Here is an 18,218-nt window from a genome sequence, read left to right on the forward strand (position 1 = left end):
TGAAATGGTATTAGGAAAACATGTATGTTGATCATATTTAAATTAGTAGAGTTGAATTTTATAAAATTATTATGCAAAGTTAGCACTTACAACAAAGCAGTGTTATATATAGTATCCATTTAAAGCAGGAAAAAACTGAGAAATCGGAGATTAGAGGAATCTGAGATTAAATAAATTAACCGCAAATACAATTACACTCATGAATCAGTCCATGTTTTTAAACACTGTGAATGCTCATTCTCATATAATTCACTTTTATAATGAGAAAGATTTTAATTAACAAGTCATAAAAACGAATTATAACATTCAATGACTACCTGGTTGCTTTAGTTTCCAATTTTACCCATACTCTCACCAAGACAAAAGATATGCTGACTCACCTGACCAGCAATATGACAGCAATATATTGAAAATTATATTCCTGGTGACTAGAATCTAGCCATTTACATATCTCAAAAAGTCCCTGTGTTTTACCAAAATATAATTTACTTGTAGGATTAGTAAACTTCAAAAATAAACAAAGGAATTTAAGACACAGTACCTGGCAACAAGCTAGCCTTTATCAGTTTAACAACATTTTGTTTTTAATGGGAAACAGATAATCACTATCTTCTTCAATGTGTGTTTATTTAGTAAACTTTAGCATCCTGCATTTTCTTAGGGGAAATATTTTGCTGAGCGAGTAAAAATAAAATGATCCCAAACTGCTGTTGAGTCTAGAGGAAATATAGGGAGCCCAAGAAATTCTAGGGCTTCATTTGTATTTACTGATGACCACCATACTGATCCAGATAATTTTTTTTTTGATCAAAAATCTTAATGGAAACGGACTATTTTGTCTGATAAATTTACATGTTAAACTATCAGGTTATATAACTCAAAGATGGCAATACTGTAATTTCACATTGGTCTGAAGATGTGAATGACTAACTTATGTAGAATAAGAAAATAAGTGTTATTTAATAAAAGCACTCTGGTAAATAAAATGTATAAAACCATGTGGGCCAGATGAAGCAATGTAGAAATCATACCCTTGATAATAAAAAGGAAAAGAATGTAAATTGTGATAATGACTTTGTAAAGAAATTTGGCAACATCCATGAAAACTGAAAACGTGACACAATAACTCAAATTTTAAGTATACCTAGTAGAGTATCTCTTACCTATATATATAAGGAGGCAATTGCACAAATGATCACTATGGCATTATTTGCCAACAATGGAAAAATGGGAATAAGATAAATTTTTATCAGAAGGGAAACAGATATATTTAATACTATACAACAACTAAAGGGGTAAGATATGTTGGTAGAGATACAAACAGATGTAAACAAATCTAAAAATTACAACTTTTGAGTTAAAAAAAAAAAGCAAGTTACATAACAACTCCTAGGTATAAGAATGAAAACACAAAACTGTCCTACAATTACTATATATTACTTCTGAATGTATAAGATATGAGTATAAAAATGGACTGGAAGATAAAAGAAAAAACGCAAGACAGTAATTGGGAAGAAAGGAAAGGGAGCAGACTAGGGCTTATGGTTAAAGAAGACAACTGTAATTTTAAAATTTTATTACAAGAAAAATTTGAAAAAAATATAGCTAAATGTCAGCAGCTGTTCATTCCTGTATCTTCAAAATTTCTTGAAACAAAGCAAACTTCTCCACACCCCACAGGAAAGTATCTTGATTCAGCCTCAACCTTCTAAAATTTTACTACTCCTTAGGGAATATTTGGGATGATACTGGGACCAACTTCCTGGATTGTTGGGCCTCAGAAAGTATCAGACACATTCAAGGATTGCTGGAAACCTATTTATATCCTATCTGCACCATCCTAAGAGAATCTTCACCTTCTTCAAACCTAAAAATACAACAGCAAGATGCAGAGGTGAGTAAGAACCTCCAGGTCATTAGAGAACAATAAATTCACAACTATACTCAAGTTTCTAATACTCCCTGAAAGATAATTTACTGGCTTGTCAGGTATCTGAACAAATAGTAAATCAGTAAAGCCTCAAAATTAAAGCCTAATCTTATCTTACTTTACATCAAAATTCACTGAAAATCCCATCATGCGTCAAATTTTACCTGTTTCAGCTTCTGATTCTGAGTCATCTTCTTCATCTTCTTCACTAGAGCAGCTAGATTCATCTTTCTTTCCTTCTTCTTCATCATCAACTTTTTCTTGTTCCAGAGATTCAATACGGGATGCGTTTTTCTCTGGCTCAATTATCAGTGTCTCTTTGCTGTGAAAGGAAAATAGTTTTCACATGATTAAAAACACGAAGACCAAAAAGCATTAATTTTTCTCAGATCCACAAAATCTAATAATCATGTCTATGGCCATCATGCCAATTCATTCGTAACAATAAAAAAAACCTACTTTAATATTTCACTTACTTTTTAAAGGTCTTCTGTGACTGATTATTGTCCATATTCGCTGTTGATTCAATTAGTGGAGATTTCTTCTCCCGTTTTTCACTATGCAGCTTTATAAAAGTTATGCAAAGGAAAATAATACTATTAAAATAGTATTAAGGAGTAAAATACAGAATTTGAAATAATAACATAGTTTTCCAAACATGAAACAAAACCAAAACAAAGATTTAAGTTTTACCTGAAAAAAAGGGGGGGCCAACTTGGATAAAGAATATAGAGGACTAAATAGTTAAAAAGCTAGATGAAGGACAAAGTTGGATTTTCTATATCCCTCCAACTTTAGATCACTGAAAAAAAGGTAGGATCCATTAGCCACTTAAGATGTCTGATGATATTTTAGACTTAAAAATCTCTTTCCTACCTACATAACTTCTTCCTTATCTAGAGCCGGCTATTTTAGAAATCTGAGATTTTATAGTCTCCACCTTGTAAGCAAACTTTATTATGAAATTACAAAAACATGTTATTCTTGACTAGGTACATTATGGAAGTATTCATTTTGTGAAGAGGAGATAAGCAACACAAAAGGCTGAACACTACCACTATTCCTTTATTCTCTTTCAGGTCACTTGGTTTGACTGTCAGGAATAACTTAAAACCAAAAAGTAAACATCACAAAAATACCTTTTCAACAGTCTGAAAGTTAAAGCTATTAGGGAAATTTGCTAATACAGACAATTTTTAGACAGTCATCAAACATACCAGATTTTGTTTCTTTTGCAACTCTTCTAAATATCCTAAAATATCTTCATCTGCTACATCAAACGCTGTCTGGCCCTGTAGGAAACAAAGGGGGTTGGTAACGGTAAAAAGCCAATAAAGTAGAAAACATCTTTGATGATTCTGTATAATTATATAGAAAGAAGTTAGATAACATTTTGTTATGTATGTAGTTATGTATGTAGTTTGTTATGTACGTAGTAATACAACAGTATATGACTTAAAGGAGATGTATGAGAAATCCACGTGAGAGAGCAGCAGCTGATACAACTCCCCTTACGTTCTTTGGTAACAGCTTTATTGACATAAAACTCACTATACAAAAAACGATTTAAAGTGTACAATTCAATTCTTTTTAGTATATTCATAGAGTATCACAACCTTAATCGTAATCAATATAGGACATTTTCATCACCCCAAAAAAGAAATGACCTCTCCGCTTTTCTCATCTCCCTTCCCAACCCTCCAGCTGAAGGCAACCACTAATCTATGTTCTGTTACTACAGATTTGCCTGTTCTGAACATTTCATATAGATGGAATCATACAATACTTGGTCCTTTGTGACTGGCTTCTTTCAAACTTTGTATAATGTTTTCAAGTTTCATCCATGTTGCCACATATAGCACTAACTTCAATCCTTTTTATTGTCGAATAAATATTCCATTGCTTGACATACCACATGTGCTAATTTATTCATCAGTTGATGGATATTTGCTTTTGTTTTCTGCTTTTTGGTTATATATAATAAAAAATACTGCTATGAACATTTGTATACAAGTTTTCGAGTGACAATCTGTTTTCATTTTTTTGGGAATACAGCTCTAGGTAAAACTTACTAGGTCATATGGTAACTCCATGTTCAACTTTTCAAGGCCTTTTTTTTTTGATACCTCCATAAAAATTAAAGTCTTAATAGAGTAACAAAATAAAAATATATATATTTCTAAACTGCTTAAAGTTCAGCCATGCCTTAGTTTCAAAAATTAGTTCAGATGAACATCTGTCAATCTATTTTTATTCACTGTGGAAAAGAAAATTTCAAAGAGCTGCTGACTAAACATAGTGAGTTTTCTCCTGTTGTCTGCATTTGTCCTTGTAATAACCCTACCGGTACAGGTTTCCAGAATGTCAAAAAAGTTCATTGTAAGAATACATTCTACTTTATATGTTGGCCAGTATATGATCCTTTCTCAGAAAAAAATTCTTTTTTTTCAACTAGAAAATATATCCTTCTGAAAGGCAATTCAAATTTCTTTCGTAAAAGGAATCTTACAGCTACAAAAAAGCCAGATGAGTAGATAATAATGACTTCTAAAATCACATAAACTCTTCCATTAAAAAACAAATCTAAAATCCTCAATTCTAGACCAACATTAAGATGTTGCCATCACTGGGGCGCCTGGGTGGCACAGCGGTTAAGCGTCTGCCTTTGGCTCAGGGCGTGATCCCGGCGTTATGGGATCGAGCCCCACATCAGGCTCCTCTGCTATGAGCCTGCTTCTCCCTCTCCCACTCCCCCTGCTTGTGTTCCCTCTCTCGCTGGCTGTCTCTATCTCTGTCAAATAAATAAATAAAAATCTTAAAAAAAAAAAAAAAGATGTTGCCATCTACTTGGATAGGAGTTACACTGCCTAGCACTATAAAATGAAATATAAGCTATCCAATATCTGAGCTGGTTTTTCCACTGTCTGTTTATAAAATAAAAAAAGGTCTAAGAAATGTATTCTAAAAGTACATGAAACGCTACTTTATCAAGATAGGGGAATGTATGTATTTAAAATTTAAAGGATTCAAAAACACTTATTTATCTGCCTTTTTTGTTAGAAAATCTTCCCAGCAGGAATTTAAGAACCAATCGACATTTTCCCACTCAGTCCAGGAGACAGGAGAAAATGTTTTTGCTTTAATAAACCTTTTCCCCCATTTCAACCTTGAGTATTAAATGCTAAGAATTAAATTTCTGAAGAATAAGTGGCTCTGAAACAAAATAACTGGCTCAAATTTTGAAGGTGCCCTTTAGATTAGAAATACATGTTAATCCATTTTGCTATATCATTGTCTCTCTGTATCATTAGTTCTATAATGTTACACATGCTATATTATGCAAATAGTTTTCAAGATGTTAAGTGAAAATAACTCACTGGCTTCTTTTTAAGTATTATTTTAAGCATTTATCAACCCTTTTCATGAATGAAATACTGCAACTTAAAATTTTTTTTGAATTGTAATTAAATTTTAGCAGCGGTTAAATGCAATGGGGTTATTTTAGTAACCAAGGAATTTTCCTTTTAAGAATAAGAAATTGGATCACCTTACTAACCTTTCTTTTCACTTTCTCCCTTGATAAATGAGTCTACTTTGCAAACAGCAGCTGATAGAGAATAAAAACTAGAGTAAAATGCAGGCTATAAACAGAGAAAAGTTTCTAATTTCAAAAAAGCACACCCCTCAACTTAACCATGCTCATTAAACAATATATAGGACAGTTATGAAGGAAGCCAATTGTAAAGTTATAAACATGACCTGGTTCTTAATCACTATAAAGCCACTATGCTTCACTAACGGGATGCTACCACAGTAGGGGATATAAATAGAAATCACTCAATGTAACCAAGAAATAATTGAGGAGGGTACAATGCTGAGGTATGAGAAAATAAGAACGCTTATCAATCAAGAAAACAATCTTAAAAGAAAATTACTGCTTAAAAAATCAGTTTACAATACATCTGTAAATTACCAGAATCACACTAAAGCTACTGTTTAAGTCTAACTACATACACTCTTCATTCTTTCCTCATTTATTCTGAGTTGCTTTTATAGCTGTGATCTCTCTTCATTTTCACAACAACCAGTGAAGTAGTCAGACAAGCATTATGGCTCCCACTGTATAGACGAGGAAACCTAGGCTGAGTGTATGGCATTTGCTCAAGGTCATGCAGGCAATGGAGGGAAAGTGGGAATGGAATCTAGGTCTCTACTGCTCCACTGTCTCTACAGAAAGTAAGAATAAGTTCAGATAAAAGCAGGGAAAAAAAATTCCGTGTGCCCATTAAGCAGAAGCAGTTTTGTTATTCATTTAAATCTTTGTAATAACAGCTATCAAACTAAAAAACTGTCTACCAATAATTGTCATATTGCATTAAAAGAAAATTCCAATTAGAAAAACATCTTAGTTAATACTTAAAAAGGGACAATATTTGGGTATATTCTAGTAAAAGAATTATTTTAATAAATTAAGGAAACAAAATTAAAATCTTGATATTTAAAGTCTGTATCACATAATTTATAATGTGTTAAAATGCAGCAAATGTCTTACAAAACGTTAAAGAAACAAGACCAAAATCTCTATTTTAAGAAAACTTCTCATACTTTTATGTAGACTTTCAAATTTTATATATTTGTTGCATTTTCTATATTATACATTTACCAAAATTATATTTTCTATTAGTAAAGAATTCATCTAAATCCTGAAAGTTCTGTAAGTACTTTCTGATATCATTTTTATTTTTTAAGATTTTATTTATTCATTTATTTATTTTTATTATGATATGTTAGTCACCATACAGTACACCATTTTAAAAATAAATTTACTAAAAATCTTCAAACTACAAGTACTGAAGGTATCAAATAACAAGATAAATTCATTTAAGCAGGCTTACACAATAAAGACTAATTTTGACTGAACATGAAGTATAACTTTTTTTAAATGCAGCCAATGATAACAGAAGACACTAACTCACACAGGCATAATTATAAAATTAAAATTTTAAAAATTAAAAGTCTTATAAAAATATCTTCCATTATTATAGAATATAGTCTCCCTACCAACAACAAAAATGCTTGCATTTTGGTACACTTACGGCATAAAGGCCTTTAGAATGCAATATACATTATTTATGTCTCGCTACTAAAAGATGTCTTTAAAATCCTGGTATTTTAAAAGAAGAATCCAATTTTGATAAAAATTTTAAAATCATATTTTTACGACTTATGAGTTAGTATCTGGAAAAATAAAACATGAGAAATCAAAAACTAAGAAAAAGCTGCAGAAGAACTTAGCAGAATAAATTATTCTTTTTTTAACACTGATTTATTTATTTATTTTATAAAGAGAGAGCAAGGGAGAGCCTGTGTGCACAAGTGGGGGGAGGGGCAGAGGGAGAGAATCTCAAGCAGACTCCCAGCTAAGCCCAGAGCCCATTGCAGGGCTCGATCTCACAACCCCTGAGATCATGACCTGGAGCCAGGACCAAGAGCTGGACGCTTAAAGAACTGAACCACCCAAGCGACCCCAGAAAAAATTATTCTTAATTAATTACACTTAATTATTAGGGCTTTAAGAAAATCACTTGACTTCTCTGATCATGTTCTCAAAACTGCATAACTCAGATAACAACTGTGTAGGATTGTTAAAAGGATAGCATTAGATAATATGTGAAAATAAGCTGAAAACTATAAAATTCTAAGGCACTATGAGGCATAATTCATTAAAATTTAGGATGACACAAGAAGCTGCTACTGTAGTAAGATAGAAACAAAAGGAGATGAAACAAAATTATTTACATGCAGTCTTTCTCCTAAAGCATAATTATGACGAACTATATGGCATAGGAATCAGACAATTATAGAACAGAGATCAGATAAAATATTTTTTTTCATACATACTATATGTCTATGAATCACTACCAAAACAAAACATGTTTAAACTGGAAAATGATACAATCTTTTTGGAAAAACCATTTCCATTAATAAGCTTCTCTCTTCTGGTCCTTATCTGGAGGCTACTACCAATGAACAAGTGGCCTTTAGGGGACGCCATGGCAATGAACAAGTGGCCTTTAGGGGACGCTGTTTGGGAGAGAGACAGGAATGCAGAACAGAGATTAGAACGTAGGAGGTATTTACTAATTTCTTCAGAAAAATCCCAACTCCTGGGGGAATTTCTACACTGAGAGGAAGAATTGTCAAGCTAAAATTAGCTGGCTTTTTAACTTAAAATTTAACAGTATCAACATTCGTCTTCTAATGCTAATTACAAAACAGAAAACTGTTATAATAAAAAAACTAGAGAAAGCAAATTACCAAAAGTTTTGACTACAAAATTAAAGACTTTTAAACTTATATATAAAAGCAAACCTATACTTACACTCTCAAACATTTGGATCACTCTCAAACATTTTTTATCTTGATTTCCCTGAAGACTTTCATCACTTCTAGGACTTTAACTTGCCTGCACATTTCTTACTTAAAACACATTTATAAACAAATACATGAAATGCTACAGAAAGAGCAAAGGAGTTCAGAGGGCTTCTTTATCAGAATCTGCACTACTACCTCAACTTCCAAACACCCACAGGAAAATCCTGGGCATATGTATATCATACTTGTTCTCTTCCCTTTGCAGATCCCCAATTAGAAACTGCAGTTAATCATAGCATAATTAGCACCAGCACTTATATTAATGGACACAGTAGAATCACATGGTGCCATGTGAATAAAGATGAGATTATTTTAGGAAACTCTGCTAAGTACTCTACTACATTATCTTATAAAATGCAATATGTAAGGGATATTCTATGGAAGTTAAGGGTAATCAGCTCACCAGAGATATGTTTTAAGTTCTCCAACTGTTGGCAGAGGATAAGAATTACGATAACAGAATAGGAGGAACTAATAGGAATACTGGTGAGACTGGTAACTGACTGACGGTGCTTAGAATGGAATAAAGGAAAAAATATCTGATCTAATAAGGAATCCGATAACCTGAATCTGTTCATGATTTTGTAAAAAAACAAAAAAACGAAAAAACACGTAATATGACATTCATTCCTTCTTTCCCTCTACCTAATTGCGTGATATTAAGTAAATATTTTACCTCATAAATGGTTTTCTCATCTGCAAAACTAGGACTAAATGTTGCATCTCAATTATTTTATTCAGGATAAAACTTTACGGTTTTTATTAGTCTCACATGCTGTAGACCCCACTTTCCATGTCATTTAAAAAGCTACTATAAGAGAGCTGTTAAGACTATCAGCTAAAGAGAAACAGAAATATACTTCTGTATGTGTTCCAACTCAGAGTGATGGGAGAAAACATTCACAGAGAAATGCGAAATTTTCTTAATTTATGAGTTCTCAAGTACCCAAATCTATTATGTATGGTAATATGATTACTCAAAGAGTAATATTTCTTTCTCTGAGGAACAAGACCAAAACCACCTCACAGGTAGCTGAGAGAGACTTAAACGATTAGTAATAAAAGTCAATAAATGGTTGATAAAATGTTGTTTTGCAGTTCATAAAACTTAATACAATTATAGAATTTATACCCCAACATTTTTGAGACTTTTAAAACATTTATTTCTAAAAGTTAAATATTTAAAATACATTTTGGATATTTCTAAAAATTTAAATATTTAAAATACATTTAAAAGGCCTACCACTTTGTTGACCATCTCCATATCACACAGATTGTCCACTAAAATTCGACATGCTTCCTCTTTACCCCAGTGAGCAGCAGCATGAAGAGGTGTCCAGCCATCATAATCTTTAATATTAACATCATAGCCTGCCTGTATTAAAAGTCTAAAGAAATTACAGTGAATTAGATAATCATTAAGAAATCTAAAAATGAGCAAACATAATCATTAGCTTTATACCATGCAAGTTAACAAAAATTTGTGACGTATTTCTTTTCCTAGTTCACATCTTCTCCCTCCCTTTCAATGAATTAATAGAACAAAAGAAAATAATTCTCAGAAAACACTGCCAATGAGGATCTTGAATTACTGCCATAATAATGCAGTCAGCTTTAATTAATTCCTACTGACTAATAAGTCTTATGGTTTGGTGTAACACTGATTAATTCTTGTTTATGAATTATAGTTGAAATTTTCATAGGAAAGCCAATAATTTTTCAATGTGAACTCAAAAACTCCTGGATCAATTTGTACATTAAACTGATTTATTGAAGGAATGTCTTCAGGTATCCATATTACATGTCATCTCAAGCTAAATGTGTTCTAAAAATATACTGGGATCAAACAAATTTATTTTGCAGTTTTTCTGTTGCCTTGCAGTTGAGGAACTACTTTGTGAAAGCTTTCACAAACCTTAATGATCTACCACAGGTAATTTTCATAGGAAAATGACAATCTGTTAGGAACAAACCAAAGCAAAACAAATATTCAAGGGGTCGATTCTACTTTTCTGCAGCAGTAGAAAGCAGATATTCTAATTATCAACAAAGCTAGAAAAGAGGAATACATTTTAATACAATGCAAAGAACTGTATAAATTGTTAGTATGGCCTCCTAACTGTAAATACTGACATTAACCTTTATTTTATTTAGAAATTAAGCTCGGAGAGCAAGGAGTGGGTCTACAAATTGCACATAGCACAGCCTCACACACACAGGCGAACAGTAAATACTTTACAACTCATGAAATCTGGTTGACCTTTACCTTACTTTCCAAGAAGCTGAGCTTGAGAAGGGCTTCTTTTTACCTACAGGAGGTGGTAGTGATAGCTAATACATAACCCTTCATTTATTTATATTTCACGAATTGATCCCTTATTTCCTAAGAATATTTAAAGCAGCCATTTCCAATTCTGGATCCAAAACAAAACCATCTTAAGAGCTTGTTTAAAAAAAAAAAGATTCCCCAGGCTCTACCACAGTCCTATGGAATTAAGCAGCATATTAGGAGATGGGCCCTGCCAATTTATATTTTTAGGAAATCCCATTACCTGCCTGCAGACCAACATTTAAAAGCCTCCAATCTAAAGAACAGGCTAACAGATTTTGATTGGATCCTTAGGGAGATTTTCTGTATATATATCAGCAAATACAATTTAAAAAATACAATTAAAAATTTTTTTTTTCTTAAAGATTTTATCTTTAAGTAATCTATACACCCAACAGGGGGCTCAAAACCACAACCCTGAGACCAAGAGCTGCATGCTCCACCGACTGAGCCAGCCAGATGCCCCTAAAATTTTAAAATACAGACACAAATGATGAATACTTCTGCCCTTGTTTCTTTTATTTTTTTTACAGTTAATACATCCTAGTGCTCTTTCTATACCTATATATATAGTGTTTTAATTGCTACAAGAGTATTCAGTGAAAGGAGGTATCAATTTATTCAACATTCTCCTACTCCTATTATAAATAATACTCTTAGCACCTACCTTATTTCCTGTGAGAATATCTGTAAAAAAATTTCTAGAGGTAGAACTAACTGCTAAGCCAAAGACTGTTACTTTGATAGAATCTGTTCAATTGTCACACTTTCACCAGGAATGTAAGAGAGAGCCTTTTCCCCAACCTTGCCAACACAGTGTGCCAAACATTTTAATCTTTGCCAACGTGACAGATGAAAAATAGTAATTCATTGTAGCTTTATCTGCACTGATTATGAGTAAGGTTGAGCATGTTTTTTCATAGGCTTAAAAGCCTTGAACTGAGTCAAAGGATCGAAAGGAATTTGCCTCCAAGTTGAAGAGATGGTGAATGAAGGTATCTAGACAGAAACAAAGTAGGCATTAAGACATCATGACAGAACTTCAAGTAGATATATATAGTTGGAATAATGCAGGCCTGAGGAGCAAAGGTAGCAACTTAGCTTAAAAGAGGATGACTTATGGTCTTATGTACTAATTTGAGGAGTTTAAAAAATATCCCAATCCCCACTGAGAATCTTAATAAAGAATTTTAAGAGCCTAGATAACCTAATTAAAAAGACCACTTGGAAGCAGTCTAGAAACCTATTTTACAGTGCAACTAGTACTCAAAAAATATTACCTTTACCATATGCAATTCTCTAATATTTCCATTTTTTTCTTTAAAAAATGCTGTTGTCAAGTCACTAAGTTTATTTGTGACCTGCTAACGGGGTCTGAAAGTTGCTAAGTTTTGGATTAGAGAGAAACACATAGGACAAGAAAAGATAATTAAAAGTTAACTGCACTATTCTGAAGGCTTCAGTTATTGAAGTGAGTAGGGATTGAAAAAAGGTGAAAACTTAGGAATAGTCGACCCACTTAAACTTCACTGTTTTTACTGAGCAGAGGGAATAAGGAGAATAGTTTGATATTAGAAGATCCAATGGAACATAACAATATAAAGGGTGCAGAAGATTTTGCTGAGGGCTAGAGTCTTATTTCCTTACACATACATATAACAAAAGTCATGCACTGAATTATTTTTTTATATGGCTGCCAACACATTTGCACTTAAATAAAAGAAAAAAATTTACTGTGATGTAAGAGAGCTTTGTTTCAAGGAAATTTGCTGATCAATATATAGACCTATTAAGTTTCAGCTACTTATGGCTTGATATTATTATGCTAAAAGCACCCTGAGTCCCAGCATTATATAGTAAAAAGAAAACTGCATTTCAGATAAATTACATGTAAATAAATATTCACTAGGAATCAAGCTCTCTGAATTTCATGATTATGTTTATATAGAATACTATTCTTTTTTTTTTTTTTTTAAAGATTTTATTTATTTATTTGACAGAGATAGAGACAGCCAGCGAGAGAGGGAACACAAGCAGGGGGAGTGGGAGAGGAAGAAGCAGGCTCATAGCAGAGGAGCCTGATGTGGGGCTCGATCCCACAATGCCGGGATCACGCCCTGAGCCGAAGGCAGACGCCTAACCGCTGTGCCACCCAGGCGCCCCAATATAGAATACTATTCTTAGTCTGAGTAACCAGAGTTAGCCAATCTGGGAACCTCAAAATGACTTTTTACCAGCCCAGAAGGTAACATATAATGGTTGTCTGACACTTTAACTTAGTGGTAAACTGCAACCAAAGAAACAAACAGAATAATCAAAATTCAAGAGTAAAGAAAGGGCTTTAAAAATAAAACAATCATATTCAAGATAGTTTTCTCTTTTCCTATAAATAGACATTAAATAACTTCTATAAACTGTTTCAAAATAATGTCTGCAGGTATCCTAAGAAAAGGAACAATGAAATAAAGAAAATACACCAAACTGGAAAAATGTGAAAAACAATACTTACTTTAAAACTTCTGTATAGCCTTTAGCGGCTGCAACGTGAAGTGCTGTCCCTCCAGATTTTGCATGCCGGACATCATTTATGTGACCGCTATTTAGCCACTGTCTTGCATCTCTAAGCATTATCCGTTCTTCTTCTTTTCGAGCTGCTTCTATATCAACCCCTGATAAAATAAAAATTGCTTTTATTTTTTTCTTTATAGAAAATGTTCTATGTTGGAAAATAAAATTATTCAAAATATTTCAAGTCTAAATAAAAATTAAAAGTGAAATTATATTTGTGAAAAATGGGCTGCTAATAACAAGCTGGTTCAATAAGGGAATGTGGGAATACTATAGCCATTTTATTAGCCTTCTCTATTGATTATTTAGTTTCTGCCCCACAATATTATTTTGGCTTTCTTTATTACCTTTTCTGATAAATCCTTTTGTTTTTAAAAATTCGATTATTTCCTTAGGTACATCATCCTTTAGTTTAAAAACAAGACAAAACAAAATGTTATTAAGTCTTAAATTTCTATCCAACTGCTTTGACCAGTTCTCTGAACTCTAGCCTACTAGGTAGAAATGTTTATTGAACACTCTGACTCAGAAAATTTACCAGACTTTCAAACAGATTCTTTACCAAAGTCTTTCCTTTTCCAACATAATACATTCTTCACTATTAGTATCAGCATTATAATTTTAATAAGTTATACAGATGTTCATTCATTTAAAAGCATTTATTAAGCACTGAGTAAGGTTGAAATGGTAAGAGTGGGAAGAATTTAAAAAGGAACAGGATACTCTACTTCTTTCTTACCTTCAAAGAGCTCTAAATCTTGAGAAAAAAAATTAAAGTAGAAAAGATAATCTTGAAATTCCTAAATGATTTCATGTGGTCTCATGGCTTCAACTGCTGGCTGTTTAATAACAGCATACACCACAATGCAATTATAGTTTGTCTTACTCCAGGAACCTATGAACTTATTTAAAGGTAAAGATACTGCTTTTTTATCCTGTAACCCCACTGTCTAGATGAGCATGTAATACAGAGTAAAAAGGATCAGTAAATGTATACTAACTACATGATGAATGAGTAAATAAGTAAAAACAATTCCATACACACACACACACACATACACCCCTTCTCAGCTAAGATCTCTCCTATAATTCATATCCCCATATCCAACTGTCTGGTCAGGATTTTTTTCTTTCATTCATCCATTTATCCATTCACCCACCCATTCAATATGTACTGAGTGCCTTTTAGATGTCAGGCACGTCTTATAAGGTGCAATGGGTATAGAAGTGAACTTATTAGAAGGCCAAAAATAATATGTATGTGAAGAAAAATAAAGCAAGGTAAAGGGACAGAGGGTAATGCTAAAACAAAACAAAACAAACTTGTTTTATATGGTTTGGTAAAGAAAAGTCTCTTTAATAAGGTGACATTACAGCAAAAAATAGAGTAATAGTCATACTCTAATCTGGGAGACATTCCAGGAATAGGGAAGTCCTAGTAGGCTCTGAGGTAGAAGCCTGCTTGGAATGTTCTGTTTAGAAGGCCAGGGTATCTACAGAGTAGTGAGAACAATAAGCAGAGTGACACAATCTGTCTTAATTTAAGAGGATCACTTAAGCTGTAAAGTTAAGAAAAGAAACTGAGGTATCAAACTGGAGGCTATTATAATAATTTAGACAAGAGATGATAGTAGCTTAAACTAGGGTAGTAGCTATGGTAGTAAAGAGATTAGATTCTGGATTCTTCAAGGTACATCAACAGAATTTGTTGCTAGTTTGGATATAGGAGAAGAAGAGAAGTCACATATGAATCAAGGTTTTCTGCCTAAGCAATTGGAAATATTAAATTTTTAATATGAGAAATGTGAAGTTTGAGATGCCCTGACAGACATCTATCTAACTGGATATCAAGTAGTCAGTGGGATATCTGAGGTTGGAGAACAGAAGAGAGTCAAGACTAGGCAAATAATATAATAAAATTATATGCCACAGGCATCTGAAGCTTATTGCTAAAATCTTAATTCAATTTTCCTAGCTAGCAGCTTGCTGCCTATCTTGTATTTACTATACTAGGTACTACTACTTACCCAGCAACCTGGAAGGTGTACACCCTTAATCCCTCCCTTTACCTTATTCCCAGCCCTCATCCAATTAGTTCACAGACTTTGAATTGCCATCTCCTACAGTGTTGTCATGATGGTATCTCAGTTCATCAACATCTTAGTTCACATCCTATACCCCAGACTTTAAGGACTACTACTGGCCCTTAACTCACTCAACCTCAGTACCTTCTGATTCATTTCCCACATCGCTGCCAGCCTGGTTTTTCCATATCAAAATATAATCATTCACTTTTCTACATAAATTCATCAATGGCTGCTAACCTCCTGTAAGACAAAAACTCAAGCTCTTTTGTGTAGTAGACAAAGCCTTTTATATGATTTGGTCTCAATACACTTTTAACCTCTACTCTTTTTCTTCTAGCATCACCCAGTGTTGTTACCATCTAGATCTCCACCAAGCAGATTATGCTTGTGTGCTGCTGTGCAAACTATTATCTTCTGCATGGACTGTATCTTTCCCTTGCCTAAGCAAATTACCAATTATTCGAGGCACAACTAAACCATTCAACTGAAGCTCAACTTTTAAAAAGTAGACCATAATTGAAAACATTTTTAAAATCCACAAATTACATTAAGTACAGGTAAAGTCATCTTCAAACTAGAGACTGTTAGATCTCAATATCACATTTGAAAGAAACTTGCAATAAGATTTCCCGAAAAAGGGGGAGCCTGGGTGGTGCAGTCGGTTGAACATCCAACTCTTGGTTTCAGCTCAGGTTGTGATCTCAGGGTCATGGGATTGCGTCCCAAGTAGGGCTCACGTTCAGCGTGGAGTCCGCTTGAGATTCCCTCTCCCCCTCCCTCTACCCCTCCCACTCATGCATGCGTGCGCGTGCGCTCTCTCTCTTTCAGTGAATAAATGAATTAAAAAAAGAAAGATTTCCAAAAAAGACTTTATAAAAAACCATTATATATACTATATATGTGTAATAAACAAAACCTATTATGATTTATTTAAAAAGTATCACCATTTCATAATGAATCAATTTTATATATCAAAAATTTCCTACCAAAAGATAATCATCCCATATTATTTAAGATGACTTCTAATGTTATTCATAAAAGAAATTATAAAGTTATAATTGTAATACATTAAGTATAACCTTTTTACTAAATGATTTTTCTCAGACTGATTTTATTTTCTTACACTTTATACTTTTACTAAGTCTTTTAAAATACAGACCTCTTTATTATCATTATGCTTTTTGTCTTTAGCATCTTGAATATTCTTACGTTTATTATCTTTTCTATTCTAAATTTCCTCTGGACCTGAAATTTAAAATATGTACTTCTCACTTCTGGATTTGTCTAATTTTATCTGATTACAAATTTGTCTAAATTTATCTAATTACAAAGAAATTACCCTCTTTTAGCTCCACATCATGCTCACATAAATTATATGTAAAAACAACTCACGTTTAAAATTAAAGTACGTGTGAAAGGAAATTTCTTATGCTTAAGAAAATCCAGTTAGAAAGAAAAACTGCACTTTCATATTTAAAAAAAAATTTAAATACTACTGATTAGTTACAGATCTTGCTTTATTTCATTAAAATCTAGGGGGGAAAAAACCCTTACTATACTACATATTACAATACTTTTTTCCTATTTCCACTGTTTTAACTAGCTAGTGACCTTGAGAATGCCATAACCTCTCTGAATAGTAGTATAATAGATTAAGAACACTGAAATTGAACATAGATTACCAGGTTTCAATCCCTCACCTGCCACTTACTGGCACTATTTTTTTGGGCAAGACACTTAGTCTCTGCTAATATTCAGTTTATTTGTAAAATATTTATTTGTAAAAAAAAAAAAAGGGTAATGAAAGCACCTATCCCCTAAGATTGTTGTGAGGATTAAATTAATTGAGATATGTGAAACGCTTAGATCAGGAGTAAGCACCAAGGTATTAACTATCACTATCAGCTCTAAACACCTATGATTCTGCTTCTCCTTTCTTGTTTTATGGTCTAACAGACAGAAAATTCTATAATGCACTTAACTGGTCCTTAGCCCACCTACTATAATTCCAAGGTTTTTAAATAATGAAAACGATAGCAAAACTAAATTGGGTATAATAAAGTGATTATATTATTTAACATCCATTAACTACTATTGAAAAACAGTAAATATAAGATTGAAATGTTGCCAAATCTCTTGGTGAGAAAAAATAAGAATAAACTGGAGTTTGGTCACAGCTAAGAGATAAAAAGATTGATTCGTGGGGCTCCTGGGTGGCACAGCGGGTAAGCGTCTGCCTTCGGCTCAGGGCGTGATCCCGGCGTTATGGGATCGAGCCCCACATCAGGCTCTTCCGCTATGAGCCTGCTTCTTCCTCTCCCACTCCCCCTGCTTGTGTTCCCTCTCTCGCTGGCTGTCTCTATCTCTGTCGAATAAATAAATAAAATCTTAAAAAAAAAGATTGATTTGTGTCTCAAGCTAAATAAAGGCGATTGCATTAAAATACAAGCCAGTAATACTTTAAATTACTGCTCAATCATTACTACTTTGTTTTGTTTTGTCCTTAAGTAATCTCTGCACCCAGTGTGGGTCTTGAACTCACAACCCTGAGATCAAGAGTTGCATGCTCTACCAACTGAGTAATGTACCAAATCATTACTAGTTTCAAAGGCAATTTACTTAAGCATAACTAGTTATTGATCAAATACTTAAATAAGAAAAGGCCCTGAATCTCCAAGGAACTGTTGAAAAGGAAAAACAAAGCTGGGGGCATCACAATGCCGGATTTTGAGCTGCTACAAAGCTGTGATCACAAAAACAGCATGGTACTGGCACAAAAACAGGCACATGGACCAATGGAACAGAATAGAGAACCCAGAAATGGAACCTTGGCTCTTTGGGCAACTAATCTTTGATAAAGCAGGAAAAA

The 18,218-nt window shown here is 33.1% G+C and overlaps 1 protein-coding gene across 4 annotated transcripts in view; it reads right to left on the reverse strand.

Annotated features, from left to right (window-relative positions):
• PPP1R12A (protein phosphatase 1 regulatory subunit 12A) overlaps nucleotides 1-18,218 on the reverse strand; it is a 138,492-nt gene that overhangs the window by 51,618 nt on the left and 68,656 nt on the right. For all 4 annotated transcript variants that reach the window (XM_002916779.4, XM_019797021.2, XM_011221752.3 and 1 more), the window contains exons 4-8: nucleotides 13,204-13,363; nucleotides 9,609-9,753; nucleotides 3,148-3,222; nucleotides 2,407-2,495; nucleotides 2,095-2,252 (exon numbers count right to left, since the gene is read on the reverse strand). In XM_002916779.4, coding sequence (XP_002916825.1) covers nucleotides 2,095-2,252; nucleotides 2,407-2,495; nucleotides 3,148-3,222; nucleotides 9,609-9,753; nucleotides 13,204-13,363 — 627 coding nt within the window. The remainder of the gene's footprint in view (nucleotides 1-2,094; nucleotides 2,253-2,406; nucleotides 2,496-3,147; nucleotides 3,223-9,608; nucleotides 9,754-13,203; nucleotides 13,364-18,218) is intronic.

The sequence above is a fragment of the Ailuropoda melanoleuca genome, chromosome 15, assembly GCF_002007445.2.
Source record: "Ailuropoda melanoleuca isolate Jingjing chromosome 15, ASM200744v2, whole genome shotgun sequence".
Classification (NCBI taxonomy): Eukaryota; Metazoa; Chordata; class Mammalia; order Carnivora; family Ursidae; genus Ailuropoda; species Ailuropoda melanoleuca.